The 18,922-nt window shown below is 40.5% G+C and overlaps 3 protein-coding genes across 4 annotated transcripts in view; 1 reads left to right on the top strand and 2 right to left on the bottom strand.

The window, feature by feature from the left end:
* The window catches only part of LOC131303297 (MADS-box transcription factor 23-like), a 32,028-nt gene extending 30,373 nt beyond the window's left edge, over positions 1 to 1,655 (top strand). For both annotated transcript variants that reach the window (XM_058330100.1, XM_058330101.1), the window contains exon 9: positions 340 to 1,655. In XM_058330100.1, coding sequence (XP_058186083.1) covers positions 340 to 421 — 82 coding nt within the window. In that variant the 3' untranslated portion in view covers positions 422 to 1,655. The remainder of the gene's footprint in view (positions 1 to 339) is intronic.
* A 690-nt stretch (positions 1,656 to 2,345) lies between these two features.
* Positions 2,346 to 2,849, bottom strand: LOC131303298 (uncharacterized). The gene has a single exon (XM_058330102.1). It carries the CDS (start codon positions 2,758 to 2,760, stop codon positions 2,395 to 2,397), a length of 366 nt encoding a protein of 121 aa, XP_058186085.1. The 5' UTR covers positions 2,761 to 2,849; the 3' UTR covers positions 2,346 to 2,394.
* Positions 2,850 to 10,366: 7,517 nt separating this feature from the next.
* On the bottom strand, positions 10,367 to 13,792 carry LOC131302862 (uncharacterized). The gene is made up of 6 exons (XM_058329654.1): positions 13,615 to 13,792; positions 12,839 to 12,924; positions 12,361 to 12,769; positions 11,443 to 11,637; positions 10,881 to 11,238; positions 10,367 to 10,634 (listed from the first exon to the last, which is right to left on the bottom strand). The coding sequence occupies exons 1-6, from the start codon at positions 13,790 to 13,792 to the stop codon at positions 10,367 to 10,369; spliced, it is 1,494 nt and encodes a 497-aa protein (XP_058185637.1).
* Between the last annotated feature and the right edge of the window lie 5,130 nt (positions 13,793 to 18,922).

Here is an 18,922-nt window from a genome sequence, read left to right as displayed (position 1 = left end):
AGAGAGAAATGGCACTAAAATATTACTTCACCTGGGGCCCTTCATTTTTTTTCCGATAACCAGATGTTCGGGCCAGCTTCCATGCACCTCGACTAATTCTGAGGCTCTAAAGTTAACAACCAAGTAAACCCTTCAATAGATATATCCAGTGAAAATAAGGATTCATGTTTATATTGCTCAATGCAGACAAACCCACACCAGCAATTTGGTATCTTGTCTTTAGGTACTCTACTTCTCACTAGAGGATTCAGCAGAAACCACAAAACAACGGTTACCACGAATATTTTTTCATAATTTCATCAATCAATTTATTCATCATAATAATTTCCTTGCTCACAGGAGAACATGCTTCGTTGTGAAAGAAGCTTCCAGGATTCAACCCGAATCAGATAAACATTTGGCACCGTCTCACAAAGGGTGAGCAGATGTCGATTGGGTGAAAAGGTTTCTACAGTTGCATGCAATTTTCATGTATTTCTGTTAATCATAATGCTATGCTGTGTTTCTAAGGTTCCAAACTCATAAACCTGGAAAATCATAATGGCTGCCATAGTACTTTACTGATGCTACCCGTGTAAATAAAATGTTGGAGTATGTTGCGATTCTTGCGAAGAAAAGCTGGGAGCATCCACTTTACAACTACAATGCACAGGTTTAAATCTACATCAAATAACCCTCCCAGCATCCTCAAATAACAAGGACAGATAACACATAATACCCACATCTTGTAATGCAGATATGAGATAACTGAGCAGCATTTTAGTCATATTTGTCGTACTGGTGTCAAAAAAGAGAAAAATAAACTAGTGTGCACCATTGAGACAGGATTACAAAATGAATTAATGCCTTCAATGTTCACTTCAAGAAACAAAATAAGTCAAAGAGAGGATACCTGGGAGATAGTTTAGCCTTCTAAAGTTACTAATCCGAAGTTTCTGCAGTTGTAGATGAATAGGTAAAAACAGAAAAATGACAGTAGGGAGGAAATTAAATTAAGAACAAATCAAAAGAAATCTGCCAGAAAAAGGTAAGAACTGGACCATTGCCAGTTAATTAAGCGACCCCCATCACTTTCACTCCCATGTCAGCATTTGGAAGGAGAGTTTTGTAGGTCCATATGCAGGAAGATAATACCTCAAAAGGCTCGGGGATCCTGTAGGGCAGCTGATGCGGACATCCATTTCGACGCCGATGGGCTCGGATTTAGCTCCTATTGATTTGGACCGCCCATTACTTGAATTAAAATCCGAGCCATCCATTGTCGAAATAGACGGCCGAATCAGCCCACCCTACAGGATCCCCGAGTCCCAAAAACAATGTCCACCATCCTCAAATACATTCTAATATGAAGTACATCTATATTGAATGATTTTTATTGTAGATTTCCTATATGTTCTTGAAGTCGAATTCATTGGACCTATTCTAACATGGACAAGCACTAGTTGATCAGAAGCAATATAGAAAAGATATCAACATTTAGCCCCGATTAGGGCTACGGGAAGTTGAACCGGGGCCTTGACCAACCAAGTTCAACTTCTTACCACTAAACCAACCCCTTATTGGTGATGCTCACATTGCCTAGCAATACTCATCATTTATCCATTGGAATTTATATCAATTGGATTCGGCCAACAAACACACAAAGCGCAAAAGAATAATCAAAAGAACAAAAAATAAGAACGCAAGATACAAAGATATTTTACGTGGTTCCTCAATAGTTTGTTGAGCACTTGCACACAAGCTCCACTATGCATGGGCGGAGCCAAAATTTCCTAGCAAATTTGCAAAATTCATGAAAAAATATGAGTTAGCAATAGAAAATTTTGGAGGCTAGTGGGTCAAGTGATCCCATTTGACCGGCCCCATTGAGGTTCCGCCTCTAGCAGGTACTTATGTCCTAGGGTTTATGCCCCACCAAGGGCGGCTCCACTAGTAATTTTGGGGTTTCAAGCGAACCCTGGGTTCAAAATATTGCTCTAAAATTCTATATATATTTTTGTACATTTTTTAATTCTTTTTTAATATTTCTAATATTGTCTGAATTATTAGTACAAGTCAAGAATAAATGATAAACCACTCAAATTAATAAGTAGGCTGGTCATAAAGCTCAATAAACAAAATAAATTAGGCCTGATTAGTTTTCTACCAAAACATATATGCTCATTCTGTATAGTGTTTTTTTTTTTTTTATACAAAGTCTATTTCATACATTTTTTCACCTATCTACCAAAACAAATATGCTCATTCTGTGTAGTGTTTCGTATACAAAGTCTTTTTTATACATTTTTATCACCGCTAGACGAAAATTTGTCAGCCGCCCTTGTGCCCCACATTTTTTTTGTGGGTTTTTTTTTTTTTTTATCCGCCATTTATTCGTAGTTGGTTCGACCGAATTTAGTTCTTCATTGAAGAACATCTAGCCAATATTGCCCTACTCCTGTCCAATGCAAGAGCCTTGTTTTCTTTGAACGGAGACTGTTGCAAAATCTTCCCCAACATATTAGCGTGACAGTTCTTTCCCATTGTCAGCACCTTCCTGCAACACGGAGCGTCGGTGGTAGCGTTCTGGAAGAACATCTCGCTCACGATCGTTACTCCGCAATCCCTTCCAACCTTACTCTTGCACGTCTCGTAGTAAGCATCAGAGAGGATCTCCTTCGCTGACGGGTCACCCGAGGTAACTCTGGCTTTCATCGCGATCGCGATGATCACTACGAGCAAGATGGCCACGATCGAGAAGTTGGTAATTAGCTTCACCATGGTGCCTTCTTTTTTTTGTTTTTCGTTTTTTTCCTTGTTTGGACTTGTGGTTTTTTGGAGTTAGGGATCTATAGATGAGTTTGAATGTTCCCGGGGTTATACGTTGAGTTTATATATATAGTAGGTTGGTAGTAAAAGAGGTTTAAAATTTAAATGAAGTGGCGTTACGACGATTATTAACTAGCATTAGCTATCTCAGCTTTAATGGCGTCTAGCTATGATAGCGTTTCATGTTCATAAAAATTGTATCCTGCAAGTAACGTTGGCACTCCGTTCTTGTTAACTTAATTTTCTTCTTCGTTTTGTGTGTTTTGTTCATCTTTTCTGAATTTATGTTAGACTCGTGTGATATTTTTTGGATTAATCATGCGTCTGGATGACGGAAGTTTAAATAGTACAAAATTATGACTGAAAAAAAAAACACTAAAGACAAAAGAATTATTAAACAGCTGTCTTATTTGAATTTTTTCAATATTGGTCCAAAAATTACGACGAAAAACTAAATAAATAATTACGAAAAGTAAAAAATACCGAAATAAGTTTTAGACTTGTAAGTTTACAAGAACGAAGCCTGAGTCAATGAAACTTAAAAGACTATGGCAAGAACTCACCTAGAAAGTTATACGACAAAAGAAATTTGTAATATTTGTACAATTCCGTCATTTTTTCCAAATATTTTGGGTGTATTTGTATCCTCATTTTGAAAATTCATGAAGCGTTTGTAAACGAAAAAGGTGCATTCTCAACTCTTTAAAGAACGGCAAATTTAGACACTAGATATTTACTTATTGGAAGGTCTTGTAACACATTTTTGTACCACCAACACGGATCAGATATTCAGATGTGACTTGGTTCACTTTTCCCCCCCTCTTTTTACCACAAATTTGTACCCCACAACTTGATCGGACAGGTCAATGCTTCGTTTCTTCCGATATTATGGAATAACGCCCCAAGCGTAGGGCCTAATACGTCAGTTGAAGCATGATAATCCGAAAATCCGTGATCGTATCCAAGGAAATAATTATATGGCTTGGTCGGATTTGTAGATGCAAGTAAGGGCTTTCGTCCTTTAGACAACCAACTTTGTTTTACTTTAAACGGTAGAAATAAAAGGCTAAATTAAAAATGAATTAAATAGAGAAAAGATAGGCTAGGTCTAGGAATTATTAACACTCAAGACTCGAGCTAAATCACACTCTTCACCCAATTACACAATTTAAGATACTTGATTAAAGTTCTCAAATCGGAAGATAAAATGATTTGAGAACCAAGCTAGCTCTAGAATTCATTTGGCAAATACCTCGAGCGACAGAGCTCTAAGCATCATGTGTGGTGGGTAGGCGATGCTCCCACCTACACATGATCAAAGAGGTTAACACCTTGGTGATTTGACAAACAAACCCGAACCCTACATCAATTTTCAAATCAAAGTTTAAAGCTTTATTGGGTGCAAAATGTAATTTTCGCCCGAGCCATGAGGTGTTAATCACCCCATGACCTAACCTTGAAAAATTACTCACCCATATCTAGAGAGATAAGAGCAAGTGAAAAACTACTTAGCATAATGAAATAACAAGACTTGAAATAAACTAGAGATTAAGATAGATCGAGAGAAAATAAACAACTTTAATTAAAGAGACAATGTCAAAAACTAATAACTAAAGGCAGAAATTGAAATATTTAAAACTGAAAATGAAGAACACTCAAGAACAATTTGAATTGCAATGAAATCTAATCTAGATCTAGAAAATTATACTATTGAATCTATCTACTTGTTTTTACAAAATGATGTAATAAGCTTTTATACTCCGAGGATCCGCGCTTGGAATATTCCTAAGATGCTCTGAAAATCCACCCCTAAGGCCCTCGGTATCGATCGCGAAGCCCTTAAGTTATTGTGCTAATGACCTCGGTATCGATAAATGCCCAAAAGTGATATCAATACCGAAGTGGTTAAGGGGTTACCACTGTGCCACTCGGTATTGATAGACTGAATCACTCAGTATCAATACCGAGGCTATTAGGGGCTGCTGCATGATGATCTTGGTATTGATAGGAGAAATCTCAAGATATCAATATTGAAGCCATTAGTGTCCAGCACTTGCTTCTTTGATCTTTGGCTTGCTTCTGTGAGCCGACGGGTCCCTAAATGCTTGGGCTTTGATTCCGATAACTTCGAACTTGGTCACTTTTGAACCTCCATTGTCTTAACGTGTTTTGGCTTTAAAGACCCTTGCTTAGAACGATTTCCTACAAAACGGAACCAGAATACCCTACGAGCAAAAAGAAAATTAAAACCCACTAAATTAACCGAAAGAAATAACTAAAACTAGATAACTAGCGCACCCTTAATGTCATTGTCGGGTGCTTATCACACCCCCCCAACTTGAGGTTTGCTAGTCCCTAGCAAATAAACTATAGGAAATTTGAAAACTAACAGCTTTGCAATCCATTCCACTATCATAACTCAGAACATGCTCAATGTTGTATACTAGCAAGAGTTCAAACTTTCCAGCTTTTTATTTCCTTTCTACAATCCACAATTTCAGCATCAAACTAAACAGATCAAGCATCAAGCAAGTTTAAGAGCAAGTCAAAATGGTCTGTGTCCTCGAACAATGAGAGGATACGGGACACAAAACTCGTGAATTCAAACTAAACCATATCCACCGAAGAAGTGTTTGACAGACAGGCAACACTGAGCAAGAAATACTATGCCTCAAACAAAGAAAGCACTTATTCAACAGAATTGAAAACTAGCAAATGATATTTGGATAACGAAAGGAAAGCATGCCATTAACTAGTTATGCAATTATCAAACAGTCAATCAAAAAGGAATCACATGCGCACTAAGGATCAACTAAGGTCTTTTTAAGCTTGTAATGACCTTGGTTACAAAGAACAGGTTAGCACAAAAAGGGGTGACGGTCTTTACTAGCTTGGTTAACTACCCGAATGACCGCCGCCAATCACATAAAATGAACCAAGTCAAGGGCCAAATCGGCCAAACCAACTACTAATACTGGCCAATAATGTGCAAACTAAACTATGAAATGAAATGAAATGCAACAAAATAAAAGGATAGGATAGTTGGCATGTCAACCAATCAAGACCCCGACCAAGTAAGGGGAATTTCTAGAACCACCGACTCTCTATCGGATCACCACCACATCAGGCTGCCCCTTCATCCTTCTACTTCATCAACATCCACTGCTTCTTCCTCCCCGAAATCATCACTCACTTCGGCCTCGACTTCATGCTCCGATACATATTTCTCTCCATGTTGACTCTAAAGAATGGTAGTTTGCCTGCCACCTCCTTCTTGAGTTGAGCTTGCTCTCTCAAAATCCTTCTCCTTTCTACTTTTTCTTTCCTCAAACTCTTAATGATCGAGATGTTTTGACAACAAAGTAACTTGATCCATGTGCTTTGCTTTGATTTCTTAGAAGGCAAAGTGGTTAAATAGCTGCTTGACCCAACGGTTTTAGCTTTGGCGGCATGAGTTTGTGAAATGCTTTTCTCATCAAAGGTATCAGTCATAGGTCCCGGTTCAAGATCCTCTAACTTTTCATACTTCTCACCCCTTACCCCTTGCTCTTTGCACAAGGCTGTGATCATGCATGAAAATGGCATGCGGGCTGTAGACAGGGTATCGTTCTTGAAATCCACTAACTGAGCAAAGATAATCATAGACCAATCCATAACCAAATCGTTTGCAGCCAATGCATATATCAATTCCCCACTCTTTCGTGATGGTTTGTGCTCGGTTCCTCTAGGATAAACATTATGATGGATCAACTTATTCAAAAAACGGTAAGTTCCCTTGAATTTTCCGGGCACATGGGGAATTTCAGCCTCAGACATGTCCAAATACAGCTCTTTATTAATAACTCCTAGATCAATTTGCGCATCTTTCATTGGATAGTTAATGGATTTGGGGGTCGGCCGAGTGAATTTCAAATAACGGGCTATATCATTAGGCGTAATCACAATATTTATCCCTGCAACTCTAGAAACAACAGTAGCATTGGGGTCATTATCCCACTCACCCACAGGCACTTTCAATTTCTTATAGAATTCAACAACTATATTCTTATTGTAACCTCCTAATTTTTCAGTCCAGAAAGTCAAACCTTTTCCCATAACAATGCGGAGGCCCCGGTGTTCCTTTCCCAAAGCTTCGGCGTCCACTTGCCGTTCGTTCTTGATTTTTCGTTTGTCCATGCTTGCTTCCCAATTTTTCTGTTTGTCCAGTGCGATTTCCTTCGGAGTACGCCTCTTTCTTTTACTCCGCTGTTCCGATGCCTCTCCAAACTGATTTTCATCCCCCTCTGATCCGGCCAAAGCAGCATCCTCCTCCTCCACCACTGGCCGAGATGATGTAGCGCGGTGTGCGGTCTTTTTGATCCTTGGCATTGAAAACAAAAAGGGTTGTGGGTTTATATTTTTGGGTATTTTCAGATTTATGGGGGAATTTCTAGGGTTTTTTTGATTTTTTTAGTGGAAAATAGGAAATGTAGGTAGAAAAATGGTGGGGAGTGGATTATGAGTAGAAAACAGGAGGAAACTATGGATTTTGATGGAAAAAAAATAAAAATTTCGGATTTGAAAGAGGTTGATGGGTTTACCTTGATTTTTGATTGAAAACCTTGAAGTTGATGGAGAGAAACTGAAGATTCCTGAGGGAGATGGAGGATTTGAGAGTTTTGGTTGAGATTATGGGAGATTTGGTGGGTTGATTTGTGGTTTAGGGTTAGGGATTTTGGAGTGAAAAGAATGGAGATGAGGAAAGAAAGTCGGGTTTGAAAAGATGAAAGGGGGGTTTCGGTTCTGCACTGGGCTGACAGATCTGTAGCCAAAAGATCCTCGGTACCGATGGACTAAATTGATTCCAATCGGTACCGAGTTGCTTTGAACAAATCCCTTTGACCCTCTCGGTACCGATGGAAACTTTCTAATCCTACCGATGCTGAACAAATCCCCCTTAACTTCCAATAACTCTTTTAACACTCCCAAAAACACCTTTTGAACATTCAACACTCATCCCAAAAACCTTCCAAACAACCGGTCACCTAGGTTTAAGCAAAGAACGGGAAAAGACAGGATGCAAAGTGGGACGAGGTGACACATATGTGGTATGATTATGCAAAGAATGCCTTGTATCCTTTCCTAAATGCGCATTGGATTCCAAAATGATTGAGAATCGACATTAAACACAATTAGAGATGGACATGCGATTATTCACCTACACTACAAGTACGATTATTGAAAGATGGGGATATGGGCCAAAACTTGCTCAAAAACTTGCTCAACACTTAAACCATTCAATTTTCAACTAAGCATACAAATTGAGAAGCACAAAATTTCTTAGAATTGCTACAAACTTTTGCCAACTAATAATTATTGAGCATGTAACAAGTCATGAAAAAGAACAAAAAACATGATAAAAGGAAGGATTGCAAGTAAAAACCTTTTATTTATTTTTGAAATTTTCAATTTTCTCAATTTTTTTGAATTTTCAATTTTCAAATGTTTTTGAAATTTTCAAATTTTCACAAAATGCAAACAAATAGCAATAGTACATAAGCTAACCCCTCCCCCCAACTTAAAGCGATGTTATGCCCTCATAGCATTAGGAACAAGAGCGAAAGAGGAAGAGTGCACGAATGTACCGTCCAAGGGGAATGTCAACCCCTAAATACCTCAACCAAGTTGGAGAATTTTATGTCAATGTTTTGCTCCAGCCAGATTAGATGCTTCCAGGGTTTACTCCTTCGGTTCTACCAATTCAGAACCACAGCTAGTCAGACAGGGCCATATCCAAAGCTTTATCGGACTAACAACCATGGCTCGTAGCCACACCCATGCTTAGGGCTCCTGAACGCCTCACTCACTCCGTCTTTAGACCCAGACTACCAAGGCTGGTGTGGTAGCAAATAAACCCTGCAGAAGACTTAAGAGAACGACTTTCCACAAAACAAATGACATTAGAAATACCGGCCCATTTTATCCGGCTTCCAAACAAAACAAAAAGTGAAAAGACATAAGGTAAAGAAAACACGAAAAAAACACACAAAACAAATAAAAACATGGAAAACAGAATGGAATGCAATGCACCACCCGATCATCACGCGATCACACGAGTCATACTTTTCTTCCCATCTCTTACCGTTGGGGTAAGAAATGGGTGGCTATACTAGACCGTCGAAAATTTGTTATGCTAGCGCCCGTAATAAAATCTATCGCTTGACCTCGCCAAACAATGAAGTCCAGCGTCCCCTAGGATCAAAACAAAGTAAGATGCAATACAACCTAGCGTGCACTCTAGGCAATATCAAACCTCGCTCACAGACCTAAGTTGCCTCCGATTAGGGGCAATCGCGGAGAGCATGGATCATGAACGATAAACTATTACCAAGAAGAACTAATGAAAGCCCTTTTTACACTAACACATTGATGAAATCTTTTGCAAGTGATGTATCTCCAAGATTTTATTTGATGCAAACACAGAACAAAACAAATAAAACACAACAAAACAAAGCATGCATAACTAAACTAAAAGAGAAATCAAGCAAGAAAGAAAGAAAGAACAAATATGCACATTATATTCAAATTTAATATCAGAGCTCGGAGCGTCAAAGTCACAGCTAGACTCAGCCAAACAATGAAGTCCAGCGTCCCCTAAGAACGTAACCAGGCAAGCAAACAAGATAGAGCCAAGTGCGTAAGCATGGGAATATCAAGGTCAAACCTAAGGATCTATACCGCCCCCGTTGGGGCTAATCTGGGAGACGTGAGTGGTTTATTGTGAATTACTCCTATCAGAAAAGCTAATTAAAGCCCTATGTCACTGATATTAAATGATTTGCCCTTCGAACCGGAGCTGGGCACACGATCCTTCTTTTAGTAGCGGCGTGCGAAGCTACATATACCCAAGTCAATGGAGGGTACCCCCTACCCGGGGGCCGGGTCCGACAAACAGTTAAGTTCAGCGGTTACGCTTGCGCTCCCCGTGCAATTTTATGTATCAAACTAATCAACCGTGTAAACTGGATCGATTAACTCCTCATCCGGCTTTCCAAACTCAAAGGTTCCAAGAAATGGTTTAAGCTTTTGGCCATTAACTTTGAAAGATTTACCATTTAACGGATTCACAACATCAACAGCACCATGAGGATAAACATGTTCAACAACATAAGGGCCAGCCCAACGAGAACGTAGTTTACCGAGAAACAAATGAAGCTTAGAGTTGTATAGGAGTACCCTTTTGTCCAACCTCAAACTCTTTCCGGTGAATTCGCTTGTCGTGGAAAGCCTTGACTTTTGCTTTGTAAGTGGCAGTGTTATCATAAGCATCTCTCCGAATTTCTTCAAGCTCATTGAGTTGGAGCTTTCTGTGTGCTCCGGCGGCCGGTAAACGATAATTGAGTGTCTTGATTGCCCAATATGCTTTGTGCTCGAGCTCTACCGGAAGATGGCATGCTTTTCCAAAAACCAAACAATACGGTGAAGCTCCCAAAATGGTCTTGTATGCTGTGCGATAAGCCCAAAGTGCATCGGTCAAACGAAGACTCCAATCTTTCCGGTTTGGATTCACCGTCTTCTCCTAAATGTGCTTGATTTCCCTATTTGCCAACTCAGCTTGCCCATTCGTCTGAGGATGATAAGCAGTGGAGACCTTGTGAGTGATTCCATACTTCTTCATTAATGCCCCAAAAACACGATTGCAAAAGTGAGTTTCTTGATCGCTTATGATTGCTCTCGGCATCCCGAAACGTGAAAGAATGTTGTCTTTGAGAAACTCCACCACTACTTTGGCATCATTGGTACGCGTTGCGATGGCTTCTACCCATTTTGAAACATAATCAACCGCCAATAAGATGTATAGGTTGCCGAAAGAAACGGGGAAAGGTCCCATGAAGTCTATGCCCCAGCAGTCAAAGATCTCAACCACCAAAATGTTAGTCAATGGCATTTCGTCCCTCCGAGACACACTCCCAAGCTTTTGACAACGTTCACAAGCTACACAAAAGTGATGAGCATCCTTATGCAAGGTTGGCCAATAGAATCCACATTGTAGCACCTTGGCAGAAGTCTTCTTAGAAGAGAAGTGGCCTCCACAAGCTTCTGAGTGACAAAACTCAAGAATTCTTCGTTGATCGGAATCTGGAACACAACGGCGCACTATTTGATCTTGACAATACTTGAAGAGATAAGGGTCATCATAAGAGAACATTCGTACTTCATGAAGGAACCGACGACGTTCTTGAGGAGACCAATGTGGCGGTAAGAGTCCCGTAGCCAAATAATTCACTATATCCGCAAACCATGGGGTACTCGAAATAGCAAACAATTGTTCATCCGGAAACGCGTCCACAATAGGTAAACTTGGAGTAGGATCCTCGAATTGTAACCTTGATAAATGATCGGCTACCACATTCTCGACACCCTTTTTGTCCTTGATAGTCAAATTGAACTCTTGGAGAAGTAGAATCCATCGTATCAAACGAGCTTTGGCATCTTGCTTGGTAAGTAGGTACTTGAGAGCAGAATGGTCCGTATACACAACAATAGGGGTGCCACCAATAAGATAAGACCGGAATTTATCGAGAGCAAACACTACCGCAAGTAATTCTTTCTCCGTGGTGGTGTAATTCACTTGAGCGTCATTCAAAGTCTTGCTTGCATAATGGATAACATACGGATGCTTGTCCTTCCTTTGTCCTAAGACGGCTCCAACAGCATAATCGTTTGCATCACACATAAGCTCAAATGGGAGGCTCCAATCTGGTGGTTGCACAATAGGAGGAGTGGTGAGACTAGCCTTCAACTTAACAAAAGCTTGCTCACACGCGGGGGTCCATTCAAACGGAACGTCTTTGACAAGAAGATGGCACAGGGGTCGAGAGATGGCACTAAAATCTTTGATGAACCGACAATAGAATCCGGCATGCCCGAGAAATGAACGAATATCCTTCACGCATTTTGGAGTCGGGAGATTGAAAATAAGATCGATCTTGGCCTTATCTACCGCGATACCATCCGACGATATAATATGCCCCAAGACAATCCCTTGAGTGACCATGAAGTGACACTTTTCCCAATTCAGGACCAAATTTTTCTCTTCACACCTTGTTAAGACTTTCTCCAAATTGGCCAAGCATGAATCGAATGAATCGCCAAAAACAGAGAAATCATCCATAAAAACCTCTACTATCTTCTCAACCATATCACTAAAAATCCCCATCATGCATCGTGAAAAAGTCCCCGGAGCATTGCACAAACCTAAAGGCATACGACGATAAGCGAACGTTCCGAAGGGGCAAGTGAATGTCGTTTTCTCTTGATCCTCTAGAGCAACTTCAATTTAATTGTAACCGGAATAACCGTCTAAGAAACAATAAAATGCATGGCCGGCTATCCTCTCCAAGATCTGATCAATAAATGGTAAGGAAAAGCGATCCTTTCTGGTACTTGCGTTGAGCTTACGATAATCAATACAAACTCTCCATCCAGTCTGAACACGAGTAGGTACAAGCTCATTCTCCTCATTTCTCACAACTATAACTCCGGATTTCTTTAGTACAACTAGAATCGGGCTCACCCATTTGTTATCGGCGATAGGATAGATGATTCCCACGTCCAAGAGCTTCAAAACTTCAGCACGAACTACATCCTTCATAATCGGGTTCAAACGACGTTGAGGTTGGCGGGACGGCTTGACGTTATCCTCCAAAGCAATATGGTGAAAGCAAAGAGTAGCATCAATCCTTTTGATATCAGCAATTGTCCATCCTATAGCCTTCATGTGCCCCTTTAGTGAATTGATCAACTTCATCTCTTGGAGATTCCCAAGAGAAGAGGAAATAACCACAGGATAAGTCTCATTGTCTCCAAGAAAAACGTACTTCAAAGTATCAGGTAGGGGCTTCAACTCCAATTTCGGTGGCTCAACACTAGATGGGAGAACCTTCTTCTCAATTGGTGGTAGCTCCTCAAACTCTTCAAACTTTGGAGTCCAAGAATTTATAGCACAAGCTTCATCTTCCTCACCAAGCAATGAACTCAAATAACTCACTTCAGAAGACTCGAGAAATTCTACCTCTTCGGCTGTAAGAGCAACTTCCAAGGGATCACTGTAAAGCAACTCATCCACGTGTTCTTCTACAAGAGTATCGATAAGGCTCACTTCATTCACGTTCTCGTCATCCCCCATTTGACTACCCACATTAAAAACATTGACCTCCATCTTCATGTTACCGAAGGTCATATTGAGAAGTCCATTTCGACAATTGATAACTGCATCCGCCGTGGCTAAGAAGGGTCTTCCAAGAATAACCGGAGTAGAAGCAGCAGAAGAGTCGGTCGGATTGGTATCGAGAATCACAAAATCCACCGGATAGATAAACTGATCAACTTGCACTAAAACATCTTCTACTACTCCCCTCGGTACATGAACACTTCGATCGGCTAATTGTAGAGTGACACGAGTAGGCTTCATCTCCCCCAAACCAAGCTCTTGATAAACAGAAAACGGAAGTAGATTAACGTTAGCACCAAGATCGAGCAAAGCTTGTTCGATACGCTTTCCTCCAATTGTGACAGCAATAGTAGGGCTCCCCGGGTCCTTGTACTTAGGCGCGATATTCGTCTGGATGATAGAACTCACTTGCTCAGTAAGGAATATCTTCTTTTGAACATTAAGCTTGCGCTTTCGAATACACAAATCCTTAAGAAACTTGGCATATGAGGGAATCTACTTGACAGCATCCATAAGAGGAATGTTGATCTTCACTTGATTGAATAACTCATGCAACTCCGTATTCAAATTTGATTTCGCCAAAGCCTTCAAACGATTAAGATACGGAGCCGGTGTTGGAATAACCTGAGGGTCCGGTACACTTTCCTTACTCTTGCCTTTATCCTTTCCTTCTTCTTCAAGGGTCTCTTTACTTGCTTCCTTGGGAGATTCCCCAAGGATTGAAATTGACCGTTCGATACGAGAAGGTAGCAAGGTAGGTTTCGGAGGCATCACCACTTGATAATCCACCGTCTTGCCACTTCGAAGAGAAATAATAGCCTTTGCTTGCTCGGGGAAAATCACCGAAGAGCTAGCAAAGTGAAGACCTTGAGAAGTTGGATTAGAATTCGGTTGCGGATTAGGTTGAGGTTGAGTAGGAAACTTCCCTTTTCTCTTGTTGTAACAAACCCACCGTAGTTGTCAACTTGCCCAACTGATTTCTAATATCATTCATCATCTGAGTTTGTTGCTCATTGATAGCAGTTTGACCTTGCAAGAGAGCACTGAATTGATCTTCCCAAGAACGCTTTGGTGGTTGTTGAAATTGTGCTGGTTGTTGTTGAAATTGGTTTGCATGTGGGAATGGAGCAGAAGGAGCAAAACCAGGCGGACCTTGAGCTTGAGGGAAACGGAAAGCATTCTGAGGTTGCTTCCAAGGAATTTGAGGAGCTTGCGGTGGAGCTTTAGAAGAACCCCCCTCAACAGGTTGACTCCAACGGAAAGCTGGATGTTGCCTTGTCCCTGGATTATAAGATTGAGAATAAAGGTCAAAGCGTTGCACGGCTTGTACTTCTTCTGGAGCAATCCCATTAATCACGTTCTTAAGAGCAGGAATATTGGGGCACGCTTTGGTAGAATGGCCCACAATCTCATAAATAACACAAACTTCCTCCACTTGGCGCACTGCTTTCACTTCTTGAGATTGAGCACTCTTTAATTCCAACTTGTCAAGTTTTCGAGCAATCTCCTCCAATCGAGTTTCAAAAGCTGTATGCTCCGCAATAGAGAATTTTCCTGAACCTGTAGGACCTTGATTGAACATCGCTCTATCTCCCAGGTTTGTAAACTGCCAAGACTGGGTCTTCTCAGCTAGTGACTCATAGTAATCCCATGCATCCTCCGGTGTCTTTCCCATAAAATCACCTCCACCCATAGTATCTAGAAGCTGTTTACTCTCTTGAGAACACCCTGTGTAGAAATAGTTGACTCTGAGATACAACGAAAGGTTGTGATGAGGAACCGACATAAGCAAGTCTTTGTAGCGCTCCCAATACTTGTGGTAAGTCTCTCCATCCCTTTGATTGAAACATTGAATCTGATCGATAAGTAACTTTGTCCTGCTGGCTGGAAAGAATTTAGTGGTGAAAGCATCCTGAACTTCTCCCCAATTACGCAGAGATTGAGGCTTCAAAGAGTTGAACCATTGTTTCGCCTTGTCTTTGAGAGTGAATGGGAACAACTTCAGGTGGGCTTGATCAAGTTGCCCTGGAACTGTAACAAAAGAGTGTAGAATATTCTCGAACTCCCGGATATGCAAATAAGGATCCTCCAATTCTCGCCCCCGAAACTCTGGAATTATACGAAGATACTCAGCCTTGAATTCAAATGTATTCCCAGCGGTCGGAGTCGGACTAACGATAGGAGATACTTGAGGAGCCCGTTCTGGATTCAGATAATCACGCAGAGTACGAACTGGAACTTCTTCGGCCATTGGGCCTTTGCGATTGCGATTTAATTTGCGAGGCAGAGAGTGGGCAGGATACGCCCTGGCAATGCTACGGATTCTTGGTGGCGAAGAAGAACGATGAAGCCGATTTGAAATTGGACTTCGGTAAACACCCATACACAAGCACAAATACTAACTAACTACCAACAAACTATTAGACAGAAGAGGCCATCCCGCCACCTCAACTCAGTAAATAGAATATGCGAGGGGTTATGCCACCACCTCGGCTAAGCAATGCAATCAAATTTAAGCTAACTAACTAAATTAATTATCCTAAAGTAACTAAGAAACAAATTCGATATTTAGCCTGGCTTCGTTACACCTCAAGTTTAGTAGAACTAGGTTAGAGGTATCTACCAAACTAAATACGAACTACTAACACATAAACTACTAAACTACTACTACTACTACTACTTAACGAAAGCGGGATACTTACAGTGGTTTGTCGAACCTCCAAGAAAGCCATAATAAGAAATCCCCGGCAACGGCACCAAAAATGCTTCGTTTCTTCCGATATTATGGAATAACGCCCCAAGCGTAGGGCCTAATACGTCAGTTGAAGCATGATAATCCGGAAATCCGGGATCGTACCCAAGGGAATAATTATATGGCTTGGTCGGATTTATAGATGCAAGTAAGGGCTTTCGTCCTTTAGACAGCCAACTTTGTTTTACTTTAAACGGTGGAAATAAAAGGCTAAATTAAAAACGAATTAACTAGAGAAAAGATAGGCTAGGTCTAGGAATTATTAACACTCAAGACTCGAGCTAAATCACACTCTTCACCCAATTACACAATTTAAGATACTTGATTAAAGTTCTCAAATCGGAAGATAAAATGATTTGAGAACCAAGCTAGCTCTAGATTTCATTTGGCAAATACCTCGAGCGACAGAGCTCTAAGCATCATGTGTGGTGGGTAGGCGATGCTCCCACCTACACATGATCAAAGAGGTTAACACCTCGGTAATTTGACAAACAAACCCGAACCCCACATCAATTTTTAAATTAAAGTTTAAAGCTTTATTGGGTGCAAAATGTAATTTTCGCCCGAGCCATGAGGTGTTAATCACCCCATGACCTAACCTTGAAAAATTACTCACCCATATCTAGAGAGATAAAAGCAAGTGAAAAACTACTTAGCATAATGAAATAACAAGACTTGAAATAAACTAGAGATTAAGATAGATCGAGAGAAAATAAACAACTTTAATTAAAGAGACAATGTCAAAAACTAATAACTAAAGGCAGAAATTGAAATATTTAAAACTGAAAATGAAGAACACTCAAGAACAATTTGAATTGCAATGAAATCTAATATAGAAAATTGTACTATTGAATCTATCTACTTGTTTTTATAAAATGATGTAATAAGCTTTTATACTCCGGGGATCCGCGCCTGGAATATTCCCAAGATGCTTTGAAAATCCATCCCTAAGGCCCTCGGTATCGATCGCGAAGCCCTTAAGTTGCTGTGCTAATGACCTCGGTATCGATAGATGCCCAAAAGTGGTATCAATACCGAAGTGGTTAAGGGGTTACCACTGTGCCACTCGGTATTGATAGACTGAATCACTCGGTATCAATACCGAGGCTATTAGGGGCTGCTGCATGATGATCTTGGTATTGATAGGAGATATCTCAAGATATCAATACTGAAGCCATTAGTGTCCAGCACTTACTTCTTTGATTTTTGGCTTGCTTCTGTGAGCCGACGGGTCCTTAAATGCTTGGGCTTTGATTCCGATAACTTCGAACTTGGTCACTTTTGAACCTCCATTGTCTTAACATGCTTTGGCTTTAAAGACCCTTGCTTAGAATGATTTCCTACAAAACGGAACCAGAATACCCTACGAGCAAAAAGTAAATTAAAACCCACTAAATTAACGAAAGAAATAACTAAAACTGGACAACTAGCTGTTTACACCATAATTTAGTATTTAGTCTAATATGATCGATTGGGTCAAAATGTTACATGTGTCAACACGTTTTAGACTAATTAATAAAATGCAGTATGAAGCCTGTTAAGGAAAAATTAAATCAAGTGGATTGATCGACGGTTGATATTCAACTGAACACGTTTTAGAATATGCATCACATACATATCGTGGGCATGACAGTTAATGCAAGCAGGCAGTTGAAGTAATTACAACGTTGGGAACATGTGAGACCATGGAGAAGTAACCGCCTCGTGCAGATAGTGGAGCAAAAATAGGGAGCATGGAGCCACTTAATTCAAATCGAATGAGGGAATTCCATATGATTTGAATTTCAAGTCGATAACAGCCTATAAATACAAGAATAGAAGATATTTAGAACCCCCAATCAATCGCCCAAAGGCTTCTACTTTTATCTGTACTTTACATTTCTTGCTCTAGGAGTAGCTTGTAACGTAACTGTCTGTTCGATTGTGTTCTCATAGTCGATTGACTTCTACCTCGAGGAATAATAAAGTCCATTTTGTTGTTCTTCTTCCATCTCCATTCACTTCATTAAGTTTGCTTCTAAAGAAGTTCTGAAATACGGCAAGGAACCAAACTCCACCACCACAAACACCTACATTTCCAGCACGCTCATCAACTCTTAGTCGATTCGTCGACTGTAAGTAAAATAGACAAACAATTTTGGCACTAGAAGGAGGGCCCTTACTAATTTGGAAGTAATGGCACCGGCAACAAGAAAGCAAGGCGACCGACCAACAGAGCCTCAGAATGAAGGCTTGGAAACCCTAAACGATGTGATGCATCCTGAACAAAGGATGCCAGAGAATAGCCAAGGAAATGGCTTGAGTGCGCCAATGGATATACAGAGCCTTTCCAGGCAGTTGGCACAGGTTTTGTCTAACCCAGAAGACGAAGCGGCACAGGAATTGATTACCCTAATGAGAAGGGTGGTTACACCCCCATCTATCATAGATGTCGATGCAAATGGTGTAGTTCATGAACAGTTGCAATCCGGTGATTTGCCTAGACAGGCCCCTCAACAGGTATATTCAAATCCAGCATTCGACTCAAATATGAATATGCATAGTCGACCATTTGTAGGTCCAACTGCTTTACGATCCGCAAGGCCATCCAGTTTTTATCAGAATGTTCCATCTATATATGAAGTTGGAAACAGTAGTGGGAATGGTCTAAATCCTAGTTAGAATCCTCAAAATGGTTTCACAGGGGTCCATGTTATGAACAATGGTCAGCGCATATACAGTTCTGCACAAACTTTGCCAAATCATGGCAATTACACGTACCATACTATGCCAACTGTGTCAAATAATGGAAATAGTGGTCAGTACATTCACAATTTGCCAAATAATGGCAATGGAAACGGTCAGAACGTCCCTTTCGTACAACCTCACGTACCAAATGTTCTTAGAGCCCCAGATCCCATGAATATTAACAGGGCACAAATATTAGAAGTCATTCAAGATGTGTACGGACCAGGGCTGCGCAGGGTAGAGAAACCTATGTTTAGGAAGCCTTACCCACATTGGGTTGACAGTGTGCCTTTACCAAGGGGATATAAAATCCCTGAGTTATCACTCTTTAGTGGTATGGAAAATCAATCAACAATCGAACATGTGGGCCGGTTTTGCCTACAGTTAGGCGAACTGGGCTTGGATGATGTTTTTAAATTGAA

The sequence above is a fragment of the Rhododendron vialii genome, chromosome 10a, assembly GCF_030253575.1.
Source record: "Rhododendron vialii isolate Sample 1 chromosome 10a, ASM3025357v1".
In the NCBI taxonomy this organism is placed as follows: domain Eukaryota; kingdom Viridiplantae; phylum Streptophyta; class Magnoliopsida; order Ericales; family Ericaceae; genus Rhododendron; species Rhododendron vialii.
Note: the sequence above shows the minus strand (reverse complement) of the source record. Positions and strands in the feature narration are given on the sequence as shown.